The sequence below is a fragment of the Pelophylax lessonae genome (assembly GCF_965119305.1).
Source record: "Pelophylax lessonae genome assembly, chromosome: 1".
Taxonomy (NCBI): Eukaryota; Metazoa; Chordata; class Amphibia; order Anura; family Ranidae; genus Pelophylax; species Pelophylax lessonae.
This window is the reverse complement of record NC_138768.1, coordinates 682,613,397-682,638,851: the sequence shown is the minus strand read 5'-3', so window position 1 is coordinate 682,638,851 and position 25,455 is coordinate 682,613,397. Positions and strand designations below refer to the sequence as shown.

Below are 25,455 nucleotides of genomic sequence, written 5' to 3'. Positions count from 1 at the left end.
GAAAACAGGGGAACCCTCTGCAGGAATCGCAGTGGCTTTGTTCAAAACCGCAATTGCATGATCCACTGGTGGAGGCACACACCACCTTTCATCAGTGGCAGGCGAAAAAGGATAACGCAGCTTGAATTTACTTGGTACCGCAAAAGGTTTGCGCAGATCGCGCCATTGATCCTTAACAGCGCGCTGAAAATCAGCATTGCAGGGAAAAACCTGCGGCGTCCTGCGTTTCCTCTGCGTCCCATAAGCCGCCAAGGCAGCGGGGGGACACACTTCGTCCTGCAAACGCAGCGTTTGCTTAATGGAAGCAATCAACTCATCCATGATTGCAAGCTCTTCAGGCGAGCCAGGGGGAGAGTTATCAACCCCCTCAACTTCAGCCTCCACCTCAGACCCCACTAGATCAAGAGAGGAGCGGGACCCCGATAAGGAGGCCCCTGCCAGAACAGCCCCATCACCTTCACCCTCAGAATCAGAGGAAAGAGCAACTCTGGGCCTTTTAGTAGATTGAGCAGCCACCAGCATTTGCACCTGAGCAGCAAGGCCAGCCACAATAGTGGCTAAATCCCCCCCTGGGGGGGAAACAGCGGTCCCCTGGCTTTCCACCAATACTGTAGGAAATTTGCCCTCCTGAGAATCCATTGCCCCTGTAATGCCAGACAACCAAGGGTTAACTGCCCCTTTTAAGCAAGCGCGGCAAGCGCAGCCCACCGCACCACACTCAAGCACAATGAGACCCCCACAGGGAATATGCAAACTGAACACAGGCAATGGATAGCAAGAACAGAAGGATAAAACCTGAGGAGACCCTCGCCGCTGCTGCTGCCTCGATCGGTGTTCCTGGAAAGAGGAAGTGATGCTGCCAGGGCGCTTCTATGTAAGCCTATGGAGGCTACAAGAAAATGGCCGCCATGCATGTAAACCATGCGGCCGGAGCGGGTGTAGGCAAAATGGCGTCGTTTGGCGCCGAAACCGCCGCTCCACAGTGCATTAAAACACACATTACATTCCAATATCAGAATACATGTTAGATCGCCGCAGCGATCGCTGTATATGCCCAAACATGCCAAAAAAACATGCCCCACAGCACACAGCTTCTCACACTGACCAGTCTGACACACACAGTGTCATACAGCTCCCCCCCCCCCCCCCCCCGGCAGCCCACAGCATGCAGCCGAGAGATAGGGAGACAAGCAGTGTGAATAGAGGCAGGTTACACAGTCCCAGACTGACACCCCCCCAGACAGACAGGTCCCCACATAGATACACTTACCTCACATGGCGTGGGGGACCCGCACAGGCGAACAAGCCGCTGCACGAGGCAGGGAGAGTCGCAATTCAAGACGCACAAAATGGGGGTTAAGAAACCGCACAGCGTCCAGTGAGGTAGCCACCTCACCAATCATCCCTGCACCGAACAGGGATGGGTCGTTCACTGTGCCAGGAGCGTTACCTGGCTGAACGCTCGATGGCAGACTGGGAAGCCACTGACCCACGACCTGCGACCAGGGGGATCAGCCCGAGACCCAGTCCGCATGATCCTCTGCGTCCGAAGAACTAACTAACGCTGACAAAATAACAGCTAAATAAAGGTAGAGAGAAAAAACTCAAACAAAATATTAAAAAGAAGAAAGAGTCTGGGACAGAAAGTCCCAGCACAGAGAGAGCCAGCCACTCCTGACAAGCTAGACATTAAAACTGAGATATGGTTGCAGGAAGTAGGAGGGTATTGACTGAGGGGACCACCCCTTGAGGGTGGGATATGTTAAAGCTTTACTGTTAACATATTCTGTTGCCTAGCTACTCCTTCGGAGCAAAGTCTAATACCCCATATGTGACGAATATAAGGAGGCGGCGGCTGTCGGAGGACGTAAGAGAAATATTGTTTCTGCAAACTTACTAACCCTAAACCCTTACTAGAAATACTTGAGCTTATTGATGCTATAACTTCAATACTAAGTGTCTACTACTTGTATACTCCATGGAATGTTTATATCTTGGTTTTTATTAACCTGGACTTGGACACCACTTACCAGCTCTTATGTCTACTGAGTTATTTTTATGTCTTTACAAATTTGTACACTAATAAATGTTAATGTATATCCCTGCCAGCTTTGTCCTGCCTCTCATTCAAAGTCCCAAACCCTCTTTTATTTTTCTTACTATAATGTGAACTCCATCGTCCACGAGTGCCCCCATTGCAGAATGCAGAAGGTAAAAAACCTTCTAGCTTTACAACCACGTTAAGCAATGGAGAGGAGCAAGCAATTGCAGCTCCCTCATCCTTGTGCTACTTGCACCAGGAAGGAAAGTGGATACTCTGATGAAAGTGAATCAGTCTGATCTGGGTCAAATTAGGTCCATGTTTGGTTTGCTCATCTTTTTACACTTGCACTGAAAGCTACTGAGCATTTGAGTGACAAAACACAACACAGGACATTGCATGTGCGATAACTAAGCTAAGTCAGAATGGGCAAGCTACAGTTTGCTGCATTTCCAACGCTGCAGCATTCAAGATCACAAATGACAGACAAGAATTCTGGAAGCTGGAATCTAATAAAGGCTGAAAACACTCAACTGGCTGACGTAAGTTTCTATAATTAAACAATCTCTACATACTACAGAAAGGAGGCATGCTTTGTTCACCAAAGCCAAGAATGTCAAAGTAAAATGTCCATTGTTTAGTAGTAAGTGTTTAAAATCTGTTCTGGGGGGAGAAACCTATACAAGCTTTTGTGTTACACAGAGAAAAAAATCTAAACTGTAAATGAACAGCTGAATATAGAAAATGCACTTACTAGTATAACACTTCATTAGCTTCATGTCTTTCATAACGGACAGTTTCACACATCAGTCTGCAATAGAGAAAGACACATTAACATATAAATGATCTAAAAATAAAATATTATAATCTGAGGAAACAGCAGTGCTATGTACAGTGTAATCCTTATGTGTACACTATACCCCCACCATCCAGCTGCTTTGTTTTACTTGACTTGCTTTTCGTATGGACAAGCAGGCCACATGAATAAACCATACACCAGGAAATTTGTATATGTTTTGTAATGTAGCCCATGCTAACAGCTAAAAATACAATTGAAAGGTTGGGATTTATTGCTGGTACTTTAGCAAAACTGCACTGAATATGCATCAATGCTAGCTAATTTGTCAGCTTAAAAACATTTCCACCCTAATACCTCTCTCCCCTCTTTCTCAAAAATTCGGAGAATTTTTTATCATGGTTTTTTTTTTGGGGTGGGGATACCTGCCAGTAGCCTTAAAACAGGCTGAAATACTTTGCAACTGGATGCTATACTAAATTTTCCTCAAGTTTACATCTGTAAGCATTTAGGGAATGTCTAAATGTATTCATTTATTACAGGTACTTGAATAGCACCGACAATTAACACAGTGCTGACATCCTGCAGCCTGTGCTATTTTTCCTATTGAGCTGCCCAGGAATGAGACTGGTTCACATTTCTGGGCAGGAAACAAGGAAAGATATACAAGATGGCACCAGCAAGATGGGAGGGTCGCACCTGTACAACATCTATGCTGCCCATTCTCAACAAACTGGTTGATGCAGCCCAACACCAACATGAACTAAGAATTGCCAGAGAGCAAGGAGACCCACAGCAGCCTCTGGTGGCACCCCAGGTCACAGGCAATAGCTCCAAGGTGCATCGGGGAAAAAAAAACCCAGACTGTTCCAAAATCCCCCTCACAGCTCAGAAGTGGGGGACAAGCACATGGGGACCCCCACCTAAGGGACAACTTACAAATGAACTGCAAGGCCAGAGGGTTTGGTCTTCACCATATCCATGTCAGGTCTACCCCGCAGGATCTTCAGGGACAGGGCTCTGCCTCAGCAGACAATAGGTTTTGACCTGTAGCGATCACCATGCAACAATCTGCCAAGATGAGCTCTAAAATACAGGATTCAATGCAGCCACAAATTACAGGCCATCCTCATATTTCCTCACAAGGTCCAGGCACAGCCCCTCTAGGAATCAGTAGTGGGCCTAGGTAACAGACATTACTCTAGAGCAGTGGTCCTCAACTCTGGTCCTCAGGGCCCACTAACAGGCCAGATTTTAAGTATTACCTTGGGGAGATGCAGACTAGAGTACTGCAATCACTGAGCAGCAAATGATATCACCTGGGATGTATTTCAGTTATCTTGCAAATCTGGCCTATTAGTGGGCCCTGTAGGCCAGGGTTGAGGACCACTGCTCTAGAGCACTGAGGCTCAGCATCTTAATACAGTAGAAGTACTACAGGAGAGATCTATCTTAGCAGGTATGGACAGGTCCACCACCTATGGACACTAGCAAAACAAAAAAAAAAAACGAAGGCAATGGTGGGAGTGGGAAGTGTTATGCTTGGTGGTGTCAAACTTTGCAGGTTGTCAGTGTCCAATTACCTTGAGGTGGAGCTTAACCCAAGAGTCAAATAATAATTTCTCCTGTGTCCTTCGATGTATGATTAAGAGAAAAGGTTTGGCTATAAACTTAAATTTTTGACAGCTAATATTTAACAAGAATTGCTAAAGAGCACTGATCTTTTTTTTAATCATTGAATTGTTAATAACTACTGCTGTTATCTGTCATGGAGCAAGGTTTCCAGGCTGTAATTGCTTGAATCTTTTAAGGTTGATTCCAAAGCAGAGTGCAACTCTGCAGGATTATGCACAATGATGGGTTTGCATGCTAGTAAGATTGGCATCCAGCATTGGATGGAGGTCTTGGATGTGAAGGTTTACAGCCAAACTGACAAGAATCCTTTAAATAAAAATAAAAAAATCCAAGAACACCACAAAGAACCCGTAGTTTCAGAGACATTTATTTACTGCAAGCAACTACATAATGTAAAACATTATTCAACAATGTCTGCAAATGACTTCATATTAAAATGATTACAGCATGTTGGTAAAGAAAGCAGAAGAAAATTAACGGGAGACAGTTTAAGAGATGAATACTATGCCAGGTAACAAAATAAAATGGAACCTGCCAAATTACTCATGTAACCCACGCACTGCCTTTAATTACAGGCAATGATTATATATAATTTTGTGTCCCAGCAAAGCCAAATCTTTTCTAGTGTTTTCAGAATAATTGCAGTAGAGAAAATTAAAAGACAAATGATGTTAAAAAGGTAGAGAGATATCAGCTCATATTTATAAAAAATAGGAGTAGGCCAAAGAGTATTTCCATTATTTTTGGTCTTTGTACCAATAATTATTTTTGGTCTTTGTATGTGACAGTCCTTTCAGAAAGACTGTATTGTGTCAAACAGGTAAAAAACAACAAAGCATTTGTTGGTAGCCAGAAAAAGACTGTGCAGTGTTGAGTTTTGATACTACTGCAATTGCTATTCAAGAAAGCTTGTCTGTGCTAAATTGTAGTCCAAAAAAACGGCCACCGTCAGGGTGCATTCATGACCAGTCACACCACGTCCACATACGAGGCCAGGCTAAAGCTACCAGAATCCCTTAAGCCTCTATCCTGGCAGCAGGTGAAGGAGCAGCTTGAGAGGAGAAAAGGACAATACTGGTCCCACGGTGCCACCACTGCATCTGTTGTATCCACCAAGGGGTCCACGCTCTCAGCACAAACTTCAACACCTTTCTGTTGAGGCCGGATGCAGAAAATCCATATTCAGGGTTCCTCAGTGTAGGCAGACCTGATGAACCAAGTCCAGGTATCATTCCCCCCTGATCTAGCATCGGACGACTGAGGTGATCCACCTGCCAATGTTCAACGCTAGGAAAGTGCACAGCGGAGAGGGCCAGAACATGCTATTCCGTCCACCGCAGAATGTGAGAAGCCCAAAGCTCTGCTGCCTAACTTCTTGTGCCACCCTAGTGGTTGACATAGGCTACTGTGGTGGAACTGGCAGATTGTATCCTGACGAAGAACCCCCCCCACCCCCAAGAAGGTCTGTCCAGTGCTCCAGAGACAACCTGTTCGCTTGCAGCTCTAAGACAATTATTGGACAGGCGAGCTTCCTCTGGAGTCCAACTTCTTTGTGCTGATCTGGAACCCAGGACTCCTCCCCAGCCAAACAAGCTGGCATCTGTTGTGGCTACTGTCCAGTGAAGGGGGAAGAAAGGACTTTCTGGTTTGCACTTGAAGGTAGACACCATAAGACCCAGAGCCTGTACGCAAGACTGCAGGGATGACAGCTTCCAGAACAAGAACGTTGTGACAGCAGTCCAAAGCTTCCAGTGTTTATCCGCTGAGAAGAAAAAAACCCTTTTGGCCCCTTCGGTCGAGAATCAGGCCCAGGTGCACCAGTTTCCTGGTCAGGATCAGGCAGATTTCTTGAGGTTCTGGACCCATCCAAAGTCCTGCAGGGAGCGCATCATGATCTCCATGCTGTCCATCAGAGCGGCCAGGGGGTCCACCCGCAGAAGCAGGTCATCAAAATGATCAGTAACGTTGTCTCACGTTGTCTCAGCAAAGCTAGGACTGGACCCAGCTCTTTGGTAAATACCCAGGGAGCTGAGACCAGCCTGAAGGGGAGCTCCACAAATTGATAGTGTGTATCCCCAACTGCAAAGTGTAGGAACCACTGATGTCCCTCACAAATGTGATGTCTATGGATGCTAGAAAATCCCCCTGATGGAGAGGCCACCATAGAATGGATGGATTTCAGCTTGAAACTCTGAACTTGCACAAAGCAATTCAAGGCTTTCAGGTCAAGGATCTTTGTCCTTTTCTGGGACTTAACAGATTGGAGTAAAACACTCAGAACTGTTCTGACTCCGGTAAAGGGACAATTACTCCCTAGTGAAGCAAGTCCTGCACCACCCAATATAAGGCCAGAAGGTGCGATAGCAGAAGATGAAGATTGGTGGGAAAAAATTTCTCTGGTGGATAAGAATGAAATTCTGTTTTGTAGCTGGACAAAATTAGTTCACAGACCCACTTGTTGGGAATATGGGAGGTCAAAGGGTCTGAGAACCAGTAAAGATGACCCCTCACCCTGGAGACTGAGGTGGACTTATCTGCAGTCTTTGTGGACTAGTGGGTCTTTGCTTTGAGCCCTTGTCAGCGGAGCTAGTGGAGTGAAAAGGTCTCTAGTGTGCAGTAAAGAAAGGCCAGGACTTCCAACACAGTTCCATCCCCTTCCTGGCCATCCCCTTCCTGGCCTGTGGGAGAAGTTACTCTTGCCACCTGTGAGGCTCTTTATAATACGGTCCAAGGTAGCACCATAGAGATGTTCCCCCTGGAAGGGCAAGTCCACCAGGGCCTTTTTAGAAGTCTAATCAGCAGCCCAGCATTTGAGCCAAAGCATCCTTCAAAGCACTAATACTGAGACAGAGAGCTCAGAAAGGAGCACAGCAGCATTTAAGGATGAATCACACATACTGCAGGCCCTGGACCAACTGGTCTGCCATATCCACAAACACCTAGCCACATGATCGGAGTTAAAACCTCCCCACATAAGCTTGGCCTATTTAGTAAACATCTGAGACAGCAGGACTATGGCCAACACAGATCGCAATGCTGACCCCGCAAAAAAGAGCAGGCAGCCAGTTCTGAGCAGCGGTCCACAGGATTCTTAAAAGGGGGAAACTCTTCTGCCGGTATCTTGGTTGCTTTATTCAACTTAGAAATGGGAGGATCCACAACCAGAGGGTAGACCCACTTCTCCCCTCAAAGGGATAATGTACCGCAAAGAACTTCAGGACCACAAAAGCCAGCTTCAGACGTACCCAAGCATTGTATACAAATTAATCAAAGTATGCAGAATAAAGTAAAATCTTAACAGACCTAGCTTGTTTGTGCGCACCAAAGGGGACAGGCACATTGTCGGCCATACCAGTGAAGTCCTCAATTTTTAACATTTCTCTCATGGAAGTAATCAGTGCTGTCACCAGTGACTCTCCTGTGCTGCTACAGAAGCAGAGAACTCGTCCTTACTGTCCGAGGAATTAAAGGATGCATCAGCAGGGCTTGCTGAGGCGGACTCCGGCTCAGAAACATCTGAAGATGAAGGCGACGGCAGGGGGCGCTGCCTGCCTGCTTGCTTTGGACTCGAAATCCATGGAGACTAATGACTCCAGAACTGCTGACAGAGGGTCTAGCAAAATAGATGACACTAAAGAAACCACCTCCTCCAAAAGAGAATCAGAAGGGGGAGTCTGCGCATGGGACTCCATATACAACCCAGTCAGAGGAGGCACTGCTGCAGAGGAGGAAACCCCTGTAGACAGGAGAACATAGCCACCCTCTTCAGCCCAGGACACCAGCAGCAGAGGCAGGTAACCCAAAAAAAGACTCACCACCCGACAAAAGGAAGCACTGTGCCACCTATGATGCTGCTGTGAATGCAAGCCACCTGAGATGGATGCTGCTAGAGGATGGATGCCACTTAGGGAGAGTTAAGTGGGAAATTTGCCTGCCAAGTTGTGTCTCAAGGACTGCTCAGCACACCTTCTCAGAAGCTGGGCTCAAGCAAGATGGCCACCACCATGCAGCTACAAGAAATTGGCCACTACGCATATCCCCAGCCGGCTTCCATGTATGTCTATGGGAATGGTCCAGTGTAAAATGGCCGCCCAACCTGTCTTTAAAAATAAAGCCACAAGATCATCGGTAAAATGGTTGCTGCGGCTTTGGGAAAATGGGCACTGGCTGATGTTGGCTGCCATTTGGCCATACATATCGGCTGCCATGCTGCCTTTTGCACCTCAGGAAAAGCTTATGTGTACCATCAGCATTTCCTGTTTCTTTCAACATTACAACTGTGACTAAAGCCTTGTAAATGGTATCACATTTAACCAAGTTGTTTCTCAGTGAAGGTATCTAGTAAGATTTTTCAATTATGGGTGAACTGCAGCAATTTCTTCTACAAAAGATTTATTGAAATGTATGAAGAATTCAGCCCATGACATAGTAAGTACCATATAAAACACTGACAAGCTAGAAAAATGAATTAGGGCCAGAGTTCTGTTTTTGGAACAAACATATGATTACAGGTCCATTCTTTTAAATATTTCTGAATATCACGAGTAATGTTTACATGATAATGGAAGACCAATTTACCTTAGCTGATGCTCCCGAAGATTTGATAGTGCTTCCATTCCATGGAGATATGAGTAAACGATCTCCAGATCCTACAAGACAGAAGACACATGCTTATAAATTGAGAAAATTGCACTCTGTATTAAACATTCAACAGGGCTTTCCCCTGTTGAACTTACATGTTCCATCATAACAAGTGTTATTGCTTTGTAAAAGTCAATTGATTTAGATTTTAAACCCGTATGTCGCCTACAAAATTGGAGACCGCAAAACTGTACAGTGACTACTAAAAGGACAACAAGCTGCGTAAACTGTTGGCCCTAAATAAATCCAATATGATATAATATTTAAAAGAACCATCTTCACAAAGACTACATGTCAGCAATAGCCAACACAAAAGTATAACAAATCAACCTCTTTTCCTACAAAAATCTTTAAAGTGGACCTTCAGTCATTTTATTAATCTTTCCATCTATTAAAACCGCTGTCCTTGTTGTTTTAACTTTGGATAGTAAAACATTTTTTTCTGCCAGTAAATAACTTATACAGCTCTCTTAGTCTTTCTTGTCTGGTAATTAGCCTGGGCTAATGACATCCTGCACAGCTCTCTCTCGTGAGAGTTTGCCAGCATGGCAGGAAGGGTGAGTCATAGGAGAGCCTAGGAGAGCTGCAGAGCTGGAGGGGGCTGGATGAGGGCAGAAATAACAGGAGACTGCAGAGATCCATGAGTATTTATCAAGAGAGGGGAAATGTGCTGGCAAGCAGTGGTGTGTGTGTGTGTGTATATATATATGTGTGTGTGTGTGTGTGTGTGTGTGTGTGTATCCAGGAAGTGAACAGTCAGCAGCGTTAACATGGCTGCAGCCAGACTTAGTGGAAGGAGATTTCTGGAGCATATTTGGCAAGTACAGAATCACAGTATATATATATATATATATATATATATATATATATATATATATATATATATATATATAAAATATTAAGCAAAGTGGTTGGAGGGAAGCTTCAGAATGGCAAAGATGTTTTTATCACAAATTATGTGAGCAGACTGCAGTTCCTCTTTAACATTTTTGAATGGATAGATTGGTAACAACAAGCACAATGGAACACAATCAATTTGCTCATGCCCATGCTTTGTGCAAGAGCTGGAAAATGCACCTAAATTCATGGCAACAAATCTGATCTGATTGAATTCTTAATGTCCACATTGGTTAAGAAAAAGGAGGGGGGGGAAAAAGAAAGGGAAAAAGTATCACCAACAGTAACCACTGGAATGTTCAATCTAATCCGTTACTCTAAATGACGTGTTGAAAAGCAAATGGATGCTGTTTGCTAGGAGCAACACCTCCACTTTCCTTTCAACTGGAATAAAGCAAGGCTGGTAAAATGTGTTCCCTGCATTTTAAACTGTGATCTCAGCTGAAAATAACCTTCCCACCCATGGCAGGTTAATGGCTGAAAAGGGGTAATGCCAACACAATGCACTTGAGTAACTGATAAAAATATGGAGCAGTAATTGGTCAGGGTATAATGCAGCTTTAAATGCTATGATTCCTGCATAATAAACATCAAGATAGAAATGAAGCAGTCCGGCTTTTAGGATGGATCAGAATACAGGTATTCACTAGTCATTAAGGATATGGCCCAGGGGAAGAGGAGAGGAAAAAAAATATACATGAAAGAAAACAAATCCACACATGCAGACTTATATCGTAAGTCTGGCTGATAAACTGCATTTTTCTCCGGTGGCAAGTAAAATAAGTGTCTTCCTCAAGGGATGCAGACAGATGGGAAAAAATGATCCTGGGTCTCTGGCAAGGCTGAAGAGCTGCAGTACAACACCTAGGGACACAACAAGGTCTGAGTCATCAGTTAAATGTGGGTTACAAGGGCAACTAGTCCCCTGTGACCGCAGATACAGAAACCGTTAAGGACAGAAAAAACATCATTGCTTCACATTCAGGATTACATGCCAGTGAGACAACTGAATCTATCAACAGTGTATTTACCACTAGAATAGTGACTGCTACTGAATTATATGAGGGCACTACCATGCACATCTGAAAATGTCATCAAGGAAACCTATGAACATGTGTAGACACTGGAAGACACACACACAGAATACAAAACGTGACGTCCTGAAACCTATTCCAATGAACTAATGAGGCAAATCTGAAGAAGCATTTTGCTGCAATTCACCTGGTTTTAAAAATAGCAATGCTGATTTCTTTCAAAAACTGCACAATAGGAAAATGTGCAGCTATTTACAGAAACAATACATTTGCTTTCTATGCATTGGTAGAATATGGCTAGATTAGAAATGGTAAGCTGCTAATACAATCATTAATACGGGTCAGCACCTGGGGCAGGTATATCAATTTTGATACATAACAAAAATTGAGGAAAAGAGGATGACAGTCAGCAGGAGAATTCGGCAAGATGCAGGGCCTAAAGCCTGGTACACAAGGGTTGAACATCGACTGGTTCAACAGAAAACAGCCGACATTTGGCCCGTGTGTACAGCAGCCCGCCCGGCTTCTATCAAACAGGCATGCTGCAAAACCAGCAGCTGATCAGCATCTGGCAGGGGGTGTCCTTCTGTCAGAATACAATAGCTCAGTGAGGAGATCGCTGTACCAACATCGCAGTACAGCCCCTGAGGTTTTTTTTTCCTTCAGCCTGCTGGATTTAACGAAAAGCAACATTAAAGCGGAGTTCCCCCCAAAATTGGAACTTCCGCTCATCTGCCTCCTCCCCCCTCCGATGCCAGTTTTGCCACCTTTCGGGGGGGAACGGGTACCTGTTTTTGACAGGTACCCTTCCCCACTTCCGAGAGACAGCACCGCAAAAGTCAAAAGTTCCGTTCCCCTTCTCCTTCCCCCGCCGCCTAGCCAATTAAAATACGCATGCACAGTAGGGAACCGGATTGTCGATTTTCCTTCGAACGAATGGCGGTGGCAGGTCCCGGCAACCAATCTGAAAATCGTCTGGGGTGCCGACATCGAGGGCTCCCTGGACAGGTGTCATTATATTAAAAGTCAGTATTTGTAGCTTCTGGCTTCCAGCTGGAACACCTCAAAGTGTGTACCAGGCTTAAAGGATAAGTTCACCTTCAAGAACATGTAACATGTTCCCACCGCTGTAGCCGCTCCACATACTAGCTGTCACTTTTTAAAAAGAGTGTGGTCCTGTGGGGCTCCGCCCCACACAGCCTCATCATTCATTCATTCACAGAGTTCTGTGAATGAACAACCAACAAGTACTGACATCCTCTGCGGATGTCAACTTGTAGTTCTCAATTAACTACCATGGCGCTGTTGAGCACTAGGGTAGTTTAGAGAGTCTTCCTGTCACAGTGTAAAACTGCCTGGCGTACGAGGTACAAGCAGACAGCTTACACTTACAATCCGCAGGAGTCCTGCATGGGACCAGTAATCTGTTGATCACTGGTGCAATACTTTCCAGGCTCCTACAAAAAAAAAAAAGTAACAGTAAATGCACGTTTTTAATTTGCATTTTTTTTTTTTTCTTTGTGAATTTATCTTAAGGCTGGATTCACACCTGTGCTGAGCAGTTAAGTGTTTTTGCACATGTAAAGAAGTGTACCAGAAATTAATTTCAGAGGAACGAAGAAACTTGCAGAGCTGTGCTGTAGATAGACAAGCTCTCTGCTTATCCATCTCTAAGCACCCTCTCTGACACAAATTTTTAGCTGCTTTTATCTCCTGATTCAGGGAGCTTGTCAGAACAGAGCAGCAGAAAGACATGGGACTAAAGTGGGGTACACACTAGTAGAAAATCTGCCGAAAACTGCCGTCCGAGGTAAAATCGTACGATTTTCACCTAGTGTGTACACAACTTTCAGCAGCCGATGCTGACATTTTCAACGGAAAAAAACGGAGGGACAAACACCAAAATGTTTATCGTCCGTCCACAGACGACCAATTTTCGTTTAATGTGTATGCAGTACGTCCGTGAAAAATCGGATACGAAAGACTGCGCATGATCTGAAGTTGCTGACAACCTGAAAGTCTAGGAACAAATGTCCCAAAAAAGAAATCGGACGAGAAATTTCATGGACATTTATGCACTGTCAACTAAAAACGGTTATGAACGCTGAGCAAGAGAGAGAAAAATCGCAGGATATTTAGTTCGATTTCTGTCAAGTGTGTATGGGCCTTTAGGGCTTTGGAGAGAGATAAGTAAACACTACAGATATATGTAACAAACAAAATGTGCTGCGCCAGATGAATGACAATGACCTAAAGTCCAATAATCCAGAGTGAAATATGAATGAAATATAAAACACCTCAAAAACAACTTCAAAGTGATATAAAAAAAATAATATCTGCATAGGTCCTCGTGATAGGATAAAGTGATATAATGAATACAAATCAATAAAGTGAAACATCATCACAGCATGGGAAAGCGGGATCACTGAAACAAAGTTTGGTACCTAGCGAGTATAAAGAAGGATCCAGAAAGGATCCTTGTAAGGGAACTTTCCCCTGTGGAAGCTGCGCACAATGTTCAGTCATTTACAAATCCACAAGTAAGTAAAATTGGCTTTTCTCCATATACCTATAGATCTTTAAAAATCCCCTAAACTAACCTTAAACTTACCTATATACATATCATTTATAAAAGCAGCAATAATTCCTGATGCGATTCAGGAACCAGAGGGAACAAGCCGTCACACATGGATCAGACAAAAGAAAGATGTATGTAATAAAAACACATTGCACCAATTCTGTTTTTTGGATTGCATATGTGTATTTAAACTAACAAACCGCTGTTGTTACAGACATGGTGACCAATCCTTGACAAAGGCACTAATACTCTATGTAGCCGAAACGCGTAGGATAATGTTTGGATATTTCCTCTGAACGAGTTCCAAGCCTGAATTATACGCATGGAACAACAGAGATAAAATGTTCCCAAAAGTCACCATTTTCACTTTGACACTTACCTTCTTAACTCCATCACTTCTTCACTGATGGGCCTTTAACCCATCCACGACAAACCTGTCTATTACCTTGTAAAACTTTGCAAAATAAATTGTTGGAATTTTTATATACAGGATACACTATCTTATTATTATTGCCCTTATCGCTTTGAAGTTGTTTTTGATGCGTTTTAGATTTCATTCACATTTCACTCTGGATTATTGGATTTTAGGTCATTGTCATTCATCTGGCGCAGCGCATTTTGTTTGTTAATTATGCTTTATTGTGGAGTGGAAACACAGTTGGTGTAAGCAGCCAGATATTGATATTCAGTGTTATATCACTTATTTATCACTCATTTTTTGCACCTATTTTTGCACAGTTAATTGCGCTGATAGCTTTTATATATGTTTGACTACAGATATATGTGCCCAGGTCAGATTTTATGAACGGGCTTTACATCCCTTTTAAAGTGTTACTAAACCCAGGACCCTGCATTCACTATATCTGGTCTCCCACAGAACATGGAAATGTATAGTAAATATAGACTGCTAAATACCTTTTTTATTTATCAGCAGTATATTGCAGTCTTGTGACTTCTATCAGTTCCTAGTAAAGCTTGTAGGAGGAGTTTTCAAACTGCACTGAGCTGTCCTGGATGCATGCTTGCTGACCCACTGTCTGGACAGTGCTGATTGGTCCTGTGCTGATCACATGCACTCTCCCAAGAAAAAAAAAAAAAACTCTATAGCAATACACACCAAACTGAGCATGTGCAGCCTGACTCCAAAGGCTCCGTCTTATCAGGAAATATTTTGGAGTCACAGGAAGAAGAGGAGGATCTGTGCATACAGGATCAAACAGCCTTTTTACACAATGCAGGAGGTATAACAAGCATGCTTTACTGCATATACAGACTGATTTTACTGCTGTGGGTTTAGTAACTTTAGCAATTTTGTTTTAGCCAATGGAAAGCAGTAGGGGAGAGGAGATCAGTTCTTACAGGCTCAAGAACACCCACAATTCTCACGAAAACAAGTGCACAAATGATCGATGCAGGTGCTTCCATTTGTGTCCATGGGGCCAAAGCCGCTCTGCTGAAAAGTAGCATCAGGTGTCGAGATACAGGCACTGATTTTGTTTGTTTGTGTCTTTGAACATTAAAGTGGAGTTCCACCCTAATTTTATACTTACCTCCATCTTCTCGCTCCGGGTCACCTGAAAAACAAATGCCTAATCGCATTTTTTTTTTTTTACTTACCTCGTAGCGAAGAAAATATACTTACCTTACTTCCTTCTTCCTCCTTCCTCGGCCGCGGCCCGTCATCACTTCCTGGCTCTGCAATGATTCCTGGGAGCTGAAAGTCATCGCTCCCAGGAATCATTGCGCCTGCACCGGCCCCGACGTCAGTTCCGGGGCGCGCACGTCATCCCCTTCTAAACAGCTTCTGGGCATGCCCAGAAGCTGTGGAGGGATGACGCGCGCGCCCGGAAGTGACGGTGGGGCCAGCGCAGGGCATCGTGGGACCGAAGAAGGCGGAAAAGGACGCCGAAGAGGATCGCGCTGGCTTCAAGCTGCCCACACCTGAGATGGCAGTGCTGGACAAGACTTTTGCAAGGTAAGTATTTGTCCTAACAGGTAAGTGCAACCCGGGACAGATCAGAGGCTAGCCATTGTGGAATGCACTAGCCCTGACTGTCCCGGGGGTATTTAAAAAAAAAAAAAATTCCAGGGTGGAACTCCGCTTTAAGCTAAAGAAAAAAAATAAATAAATCACTTGGGTGTGAACAGGGCCTAATGGACACCAGTGGACAGATTACATAGCATGATATGGCAAATCTTAATCACTCTACAGCTGCAAGAAAAAGTATGTGAACCCTTTGGAATTATATGGATTTCTGCACAAATTGGTCATAAAATGTGATCTGATCACCATCTAAGTCCCAGCAATAGACAATCACAGCCTGCTTAAACTAATAACACACAAAGAATGAAATGTTGCTATGTTTTTATTGAACACACCATGTAAACATTCACAGCGGGGCTCTGGCAGGTCCGTCTCAGCACAGTGAGCAGAGAAAGACCTATTATCCGCCTGCTCAGCGGGGATCGGCGGATCGACCCCCGCTGAGCAAAACTGAATCCGCCGGAGCGTAAAGGAGTTCCCCTCATTGGAACTTAGGGGTCAAGCTCAATCCCTGAAAAACAACCCCACATTAATCCCCCCTCCACCATCTGATTTGGACCAGTGCACAATGCAGGGTCCATAAAGACATGGATGAGTGAGTTTGGGGTGGAGGAATTTGACTGGCCTGCACCGAGTCCTGACCTCAATCCAAGAGAACACCTTTGGGATGAATTAGCGTGGAGGCTACAAGCCAGGCCTTCTTGTCCAAAATCAGTGCCTGACCTCACAAATGCACTTCTGGAAGAATGGTCAAACATTCCCATAGACACACTCCTAAACCTTCTGTAAAGCCTTCCCAGAAGAGTTAAAGCTGTTATAGCTGCAAAGAGTGGGCCAACTCAATATTGAACCCAACAGACTAAGACTGGGATGCTATTAAAGTAGAACTGAAGGCAAAACGTTTTCTTTCGTTTTAGAGTGATAGAGTGGTGAGGGATTAGGACATTGTCAGTTTTTATCGCTTTTCGTGCCCCCCATTAGGGAGATTCACCCTCTTTAGTTGTCCTGTTTACCATTAACATTGAAAGTGAAGGAAAATCCCACATTTTGGGCTGTCCACAGAAAAGAAATAGAAGGGAAATCTTCCAATGAGGACACTAGTTCTGGTCCCCAAGGAATTCTCCTAATTTGTAGGGATTTCCTTACACTTCCTGTTAGGTTACAGGACAGAAAGTGAAGGGAAATCTCTGCAATGGGACACAGATGGCAAAAAAAAATCTGACGGGATACAATCTTTCCTTTATCTATCCAAAATGAAAAAAAAATATTTTTGCCTCTAATTCTACTTTAATGATCATGTGCGTGTAAAGGCATGTGTCCCAATACATTTGACAATATAGTGTATATTACCACCCCAATCTCTTTTCAATAGTACATTCCCCATACAACCCCCACTTCGCTTAGTAGTTCTCTTCCAAGCTGCTTTGATTGGCATTCAGAGAGCATTAAAAACACGGCACTACTGCAACATTGTGAAGCAAGTGTAAATGAGGCCTTATGGTGTGTTGTGAAAATGAGTACATTTCTAAAAAGACATTAAAAAGAAAAAAAATGTCTTTGTTTTTGACTTTCACTATCAAACTTCCATGGTAATCGAGCCTTCAGGAGAAACAGAATACACTTGACAAAGATACATCTTCTATCCAGGCTACTGTCTCATACAATAATAACTGATAATAATCCCAAATGGCTCCCAACATGTCAGTGTTTACCACATCTCTTCCGTTCCATGGACTGTAATATACTGGATCTAGTACTTTGTGTTATCTTTTTACATATGACTCATAACATGTGGCATCAGTCCCACCAAATGCTACAATCTGGATCTAACAAAGTACATTTATTGATGTAATGTGCAGATATCTCCAAGGACCAGCTCAGAGACCTCAAGCCTGTCAGATGCCTTTTCAAACTAGCATTGCTTATAATAGTTTCAGACAAGCAAATATAAAGGAAAAATATAAAAGAAAAGAAAACGCATACCAAGCATATAAAAATCACAAGAAGTCCATGACAATCTACAAAGCTCAGAAGGAGCTCATACTTGAGTTAATATTAAAAATGAAAACCATTTGAACACACCGATCTTGCTGTGATGAAATGATTTTAGGGCAGAGGAGTAATCTGGGGTCTTATAGACTATATATCTGTCACATGCCTTTTACATTCCTTGTGACAGCAATAAAAGTGATAGAATTTTTTTAAAAGCGACAGTGTAAAAATAAAAAAAAATTAAAGAAAATTATATTTTTATTTTAAGCACTTCAATTTTTAGGGCACTTTCTCTCCCCCTTTCTGCCCAGACCAATTTTTAGCTTTCAGTGCTCTCATACTTTGAATGACAATTAGTTATGCAACACTGTACCCAATATTTTTATCAGTTCTTTCACACAAATAGAGCTTTCTTTTGGTGGTATTTAATCACCACTGGGTTTTTTACTTTTTGCGATAAAGTAAAAAAAGAAAATTTAAAAGAAAAAACCGGATGTTGACAGAAGCGGATGAAAACGGATGTAAATGAATAATCATCCATTTACACCCGTTTTTTCATAGGAATGCATTGATGTCCGTTTTTCATCCGACAACAGATGGATGAAAAACGGACGAACGGTCCGAATATCCGGTCCGTCAGGGGGGCTCCGTTTATCTCAGCGGGGGGATTGATCCGCCGATCTCTCGCTGAGCAGGCGGATGGCAGCTGTGTCTCCATGCTGTGTGCGGAGACAGAGCTGCCAGGTCCCGCTGTTCTCTATGGGGGAATCGGATGGGAACAGACCGTCTGTGCATTCTCATCTGATCCCAACCGATTCCATCCGCTGGACAGATGAAAATAGGGATGTCAGCGGACATGTCTCCGCTGACATCAGACGCCCCAAAGAGATACATGGGGTATCCGTTCAGATCCATCCGCCTGTGTGAAAGGGGCCTTATAAAGTCTACAAGCTATGGTGCCAATCATTGAAAATAAATCACACCTGTTGCCATCTAACGTACCAACAGCCTATCTCATTTCTTGAGGCCCTGAAATGTCAGGACAGTAAAAATACCCGCCCAAATGTAGACAGTCCAAGGTATTTAGTACGAGGCAATGGTTGTAATTTTTTCCCATAATTCTTGAGAAAATAGAGAAATTCAGTTTTTTTTTTTTTTTTTTTTTTTACACAAAATTGTCATAATAACAAGCTATTTCTCACACACAAAGTATATGCATACTTGCAAATACATCCCAAAATACATTCTGTTAATCCTGAGTATGGCGACCAACAGTCCGTCTCGTACATTGAATAACATGGAACAGAGGCCAATGTGACCAGCTCTTTCAATGAACATGTTCCGAATCAAACAAGCCAGAAATAGTCTTCATATATTTCTTGAGAGATATGGTTGATAAATATTACCAATTTGAAGTAATCCAAACCATATTCTCAGTGTCCATTAAGTAGCGGTCCATCATATACTTGGTCACCCTGTGCCACTAATAGACACAGGTGACATACACATAAGAGGGGCCTAGGGAGCTGAAAGAGGGTTTTCTCAAACTCTCTAAGGTAAGCTGGGTTCCATTGGCCCCCCAACCAAAAGTGATTCCCGTCACATGTCCCCTATGCATAGGAAAATTTACATTGTTTGTCGCTATTGCACAGGCGTACACTTTTAAAAGCGTAACTTGTTTGATATCCATTTACTCAGCGTAACATCTACTTTTATATTCTACCAAAAATTGGATTGTATTGTATTTTTTTTTGCATTAAAATTTAAAAAAAGTGTATTTTTACAAAAATAAAAAAAAAAATAGTGTTTGAAGAACCGCTGCACATGTATTGTGTGACAAAAGACTGCAGCAGCCATCAATTTATTCTCTAGGGATTCTGCTTTAAAAAAAATATATAATGTTTGGGAGTTCTAAGAAATTTTCTAGAAAAAGAAAACTAATTGTTACATGTAAACAAAAATTGCCAGAAAAGGCCTAGTGGTTAAAATGTCAAAACTCCAGAATGAGATATGAAATATATTGCAGCTTTCCAGCCCTTAGATGAAGATTACTACACTATGGAGGTTGCAGTTGCACTTGTCTTTTCCTTTTTGTTTTCACACCAGCCCTTAGATGTGACGATTGTATTAGGTCTTTTTTTTAAATGTGTTTTTCTTTGATTTTCACCTAGTGGCACTCCCTGTAGCAAACCTCCTGTGCTAGGGTGACGATGCTTACTTATACTGGCCATACATAGCTCAAATTTCATCTGACTCCTGCTGAATTGGCCAAAATACAAGTCGTGTTTGGCTCTGTTAGCACCACCTGACTTAACAACCTTTGAACTGAAAATTGAAGAAGCCAGGAAATAACTTTACAGCCAAACTGACTGTAGCCAATTAATTGAAATTTCAAGTTCAAGTATTCTGACAGCCATGGGATGGGGGAATCTTTACATTCCCCGTGGACAGCTAGCTTTACAGTACTAGGTCTAATGAAGAGTGAAGGGACTACAGAACTCCTCCCCTTCTCCATACTGCTATAAAATAGTGGGTGTATTCTGTAGCCCAGAGAGAGAGGTGAGAACACTGCTAACCAGTAAGAGAGCAGCACAGGCAGAGAGCACAGGAAGTTATCAGCTCATAAAATGTCTGACAGGACCAAAAAGTATTCTTTGCTCTTATCAAACAGATACAACCAAACACTTATAATTGGATATCTAATACACAAAATATAACTAGTTCAGTATCAGGGTTTACATTCACTAGAAGGCAAGAAATCTTGCCCCGTTATGAATAGTATAACATTTCAGACATTTCTACAGGGGAATATCTGATACAAATGTATGAGTGGCAGACATGTCTCCATCAATATAAGAAACACAGGATGAAAATGCCAATGTGGATTCCAGAACAGGAGGATGACAACCACAGATCAGATCTGCACCTTATAACAAATCTTGGAATACGGGTTTTTCAGAAACCTTCATCTGCTATATATTGATCTCAAACTAATATATACCAGAATATATAAAAGCTACACGTATATAGAGTCAAGTACCAGAAAAAATTAAAGCGCATAACAAAAATAAGCCTAGATTGAACTAAAGGAATAGCTACATTGACCGTGTTATCAGAGATTGGTTTAGGAATAAATAGCTGAGACAGTTTGAATCTCCACCAATAAGGTAGATGCCTAGCAGACGCAAAACAAGAATGGACACGGGTCTAAGCAAAACAATAAGAACACATACCCTGGCAAAGGATTAGCCAAGGAAGACTTGGAAAGCTATTTACAAGGGAAGATTTGTAATTCCTAGATGTTCATCAAATTCAAAACCAGACAAAAAATGATATTTTAGGATTACTATAGATGTCAAAATTAGAGAAAATGTTTTTCCTTTCATGTAGAAATTAATCAACTTTAACATCTTGTGATTTTAGAATCAACATAAAAAAATAACACCCTGATGGGCATTGTAAAACGATTCAAACAGACACAACAAGCAGCCGTTCACAAGTCTTTTGTTCTCTGCTCCTGTAACTGAGATATGTTATGTGACCACTAGATGGCAGTCTGCAACTTATAAAGTGTCTTTAAAACTCCATACACTTCAGGTATACAAATTGGAGCCAGTAAGATGGTAACAACCGATTAAAAATAAATAACGGTTTTCAAACAATTATCATTTGATAGTAATTTAGATGCAAAATCTGATTCTTTAGAGGTGTATAGTCGGTCCTAGTCTTAATATCAACACATTACTTACATCATATACTGAGATACTGCATTAGAAATGCTTATTTTTTTCCCAGAAACCAGAACAAAGCAATGTAAAAATGTATCCTATTCTGAATGACATTGCTCCTAACAATCTTCTATCGCACATTACATAGTTAAATGCTGGAATCAAATGAAATAATGTGTTAAAAATTAAAAAATAAAAAAAGTTAAACATTGGGGTTGAAGAGTTACAGTGGCTCTCTTAGACCGCATTATTACTGGCCAGAGAAAGCTGAAATTCCCACCATGAGTGAATAGATGAGAAGTCCCACCTCTAACTGCTATATCGACGAATACTTCACAGCCACATATCTTCAAATTAGGGGGGCACAGAAAATGCACGTGATTTTACTGTGCTTTTCATTGGTCATGTGACTCAAAAACCACATAAAAAACGTAACACGTGTGTTATTGCTGCGTTCTTGCTGTAATTTCAATGCATTTCAAATGGGGAGGTGCGCTTGATTTTTAACACCACAAGGGAAGCGCATCGGACCAGTGTGAAGACATGCAAAGGGATGCATTTACTTGCGCTAAAATGTGCCGATAATGACAGACAATAAATTCATATCCATTTAAATTCATTATAATAGTGAAAAGTTGAATAGCATTATAAATTATATATATATATATATATATATATATATATATATATATATATATATTTTTTTTTTTTTTTTTTTTTATTTATTTATTTTTTTTTAAACTGTCATTTTGGTTTCCAGCATCTTGCATTTTCAGTACCAAAATTTCTATTCGGTGCAACTCTACTTCCAATATAGGACCTCCAGAAAACTTCACTGAGTTGATACTTACCTAGTTCTGGTACGCTGTCCAGCTGCTTCTTGCCACGGTGTTTACCTCTAACCGGCTTGTCCTAGTCTTCCAGATACCTGCGCAGTAGAATTCCAAAGACTTCCGTGTAGCCAGGAGACAGATAGGCTCCAGGTAGCCAGGAGACAGATAGGCTCCAGGTAGTCACACAGTCAATGTACTGTTTTCAGTAAGTCAGCCAAGTCATAGACTTACATTGTGAAAAAGAAATAAAGCATAACCACTGTGTAGCACTGCAAAGCAGGAAGCAGTGCTAGTATACGTAACAAAGAACGCCTATTGTGTACGTATATAATTGCTATACAAAGACACTAGGTTATTCAAAGATTAATGCAGATTGATAAGGTTATTATCAAACCTTTCTCTAAAAAGCACTGAAAGGAGTACACATCCCCTTTAACTGAAACCTGAATACAGAGGCCGTCATTGTTGACCTCCTTGTAAAAACCCAAGCTATCTGTTCTCTGGCTTCAACTCTTTGTGCGTCACTAACCTGAAACAAACAAGAAGCCGGTGAAATCGAATGACCGGCAGAATGCCTGCATATTTTCTCCACAGTAGTGCCTCAGAGAGAATCAAAGCTTTAATATCAGCATGACAGCCAGGAAACTAGCATTTTAAAAAGGAAAAGTTAGCACTAGCAAGTAGCAACCTACATATTACTTTCTGGAAAGAATTTCCGATCATCCTTCACACCAACAAGCACAAACTGCTGTATCAGGTTGAGTAGGACTCTGCTTCCTGAATCCTGCACCTCGTAGCTTCCTCTCTTTCTGCCTCCTACAATACCAATCACATTTAAAGTAGAACTATAGCAAAACTTTTTTTTTTTTTTTTTTTCATTTTAGATAGAGTATGGGAGGGTCATAACCCTCCTCAGTTTTAATTTTTTGCCATTTGTGTCCCATTAAGGAGATTTCCCTTCACCTCCTGTCCCATAGCCAAAACAGGAAATTAGAAGAAATCCCTGCAAATTAAGGAAATCCATTGGGGGAACAGCAGAACTAGTGTCCCCATTGGAAATTTTCCCCTCTATTACTTTTCTGGGTATAGCCCAAAATTTGTCATTTTCTTTTACTTTCACTTTTAATGATAATTGTAAACAGAACAAATAGAGAGAGTGAATCTCCCTAATTGGGGCAAAGACAGCAATAAAAACAAGGGATCGACTGAATAATCGATGGGGCCAATTATTGGAGGCCGGTATTCACTTTTTTTGAAGTATCGGTATCAGCCACAAACTTGCTGATATGGCCAATATTGATTCAAGTGGTTGTACCAGAGTGAAGCCTGCAGCTACAGACATCAACCCGACAGTTTTTTAAAGCCGACGTTCGGTTTTCTTGTAATAACAATCAATGTGGGTAAGTAGTCGCATGGCTGTTATTACAAGCAGCAGGTGGGGATGCCCCCCCTTCTCGCCGCTCTGCCCGGGTCTCCTGTCCCATTGGCAGGGCCAAGCGACCAGCAGGTATGTAGGCCAGCTGGCGGAAGAAGACCAAACAAGGCCAGAATCGGATTTGATTGCATCTCCGATGTAGTAACCCGGAAGCAATGTCAAATCATCACTTCCAGTTACTGGAGCCTTAAAGGCGCCAGATTAAAAAAAAAAAAAAAAGACAGTATTCAAAACAGCCAAACTTGGTGTTTTGAATGCTTTTAAGTGCAGAGGAGGGGTTTGGAGTCTTTTAGATCCCAGATCCCTCCATAAAGAGTGATGTTTACATTCCTTGTGACAGCAATAAAAGTGATCAAAAGGACAAAAGGGATTAAAAGGACAGTGAAAAAATAAAAAAACTTTAAATGTGCAGAATATTGGCACCTAATATAGGCTATCGGCACCACTAAAGGATCCCCTCAAAGCTCAGGGTACCTATTAGCAGAGAGAGAGATAACAGTGACCCCCAAAGACTTACCCTACTGACCGGAGGAGCGCAGAGAATTCAAACCCAGCATCATCATGGACACTATCCCTGTTCATATGTCCCGGGCACAGGAAGAGAAAACTAAAAAGGAAGAGGAAGAGGAGGAGCTTCGGCATCCCCATGAGGCATTAGTTGTTTCCAGCATCTCCCAGACTGAGGGAAAATGGCCCCGTGATATTATCCGGCTACACAAACATAGCCGCCAACTGGAGACAAGCCAGACTAAGGGAAAATGGCCCCCATGACATTATCCGACTACACACACATGGCCACCAACCGGAGACCAGCCAGGCTAAGGGAAAATGGCCACCATCAGCTACAAACACTGAAGCATGCTGCCAAGATCTTTCCAGCACCCTCGGCAAGGGGACCCCACCTAAAGGTAAGACACAATTAGGGGACACTCTGCTTTGCACCGGTCTCCGCACTGGGACCCCCTCTGCACTATACTCACATTGCAAACAGCAGGGCATGCACCTAGGGGTCTCCTACATTGGGATCCCTCCAGACTACCAGGGCAAGACACACTATCCCAGGACCCTTACAGAGTGGGGATAGCAGGGGAGACCCCAGGGTCTCTGCTGCATTCTCTACCCTGGGATCCCCACCAGACTCAAATTCCAGACAGGGGGGAATGGGAGTGGGGGAAGCCCAGCTCAGTGAGGGATTTAAGGATGGCAGGAGGGAACCTGCAGATAGGTCAGTCCATCCCTGGAGGTTACCGGCGTCCACCCCAAGGAAAACCACCAAAATGGGAGAGGGGGGAAATGTACCGACCCTTCCATGGTGCGGGTAACGCTCCAGAGAGAACTCCTCGCCCCCGAAGTAGAGAAGCTGTCGGCCAAGGGACCGCTATGACTCAGACCCAAGCCCGGTCGTATGTGACCCTGCGAGGCGTTTAACTCGAGGGCCAGCCTCTGTCAGTGCTGCGGCCTGCACGCACTCGCTGGCTTGGCTTGGGGGAGCACTGGATCTAGATTATCCAGCCCGTCGCCCAGCCCGGCAGTGGATTGTATTTATCCTGAAAGAAAACAAAACAGATGTAAGGAAGCAGAAAATTGCTACGATCAGAGATCCCAGCCAGGAGCCTAGGTCCTTACTCCTGACCAGACAGATTAAAACGGACTAACTAGGGGGGTTTATATACCAGCTGAGGATAGCCCATGGGTGTAGCCAGGTGTTTTTTGTTCTGCCTAGTCCTACTCCTGGAGGAGGCAATATAACCCACTAGTTATGATTTATGGAGCGCTGTGTCCGTCAAAAGAAAGAGAAATT

The 25,455-nt window shown here is 42.9% G+C and overlaps 1 protein-coding gene across 9 annotated transcripts in view; it reads right to left on the bottom strand.

Moving 5' to 3' along the window:
• RAPGEF2 (Rap guanine nucleotide exchange factor 2) overlaps window positions 1–25,455 on the bottom strand; it is a 455,748-nt gene that overhangs the window by 280,215 nt on the left and 150,078 nt on the right. For all 9 annotated transcript variants that reach the window (XM_082243629.1, XM_082243614.1, XM_082243627.1 and 6 more), the window contains exons 2-3: window positions 9,051–9,121; window positions 2,796–2,852 (exon numbers count right to left, since the gene is read on the bottom strand). In XM_082243629.1, coding sequence (XP_082099755.1) covers window positions 2,796–2,852; window positions 9,051–9,121 — 128 coding nt within the window. The remainder of the gene's footprint in view (window positions 1–2,795; window positions 2,853–9,050; window positions 9,122–25,455) is intronic.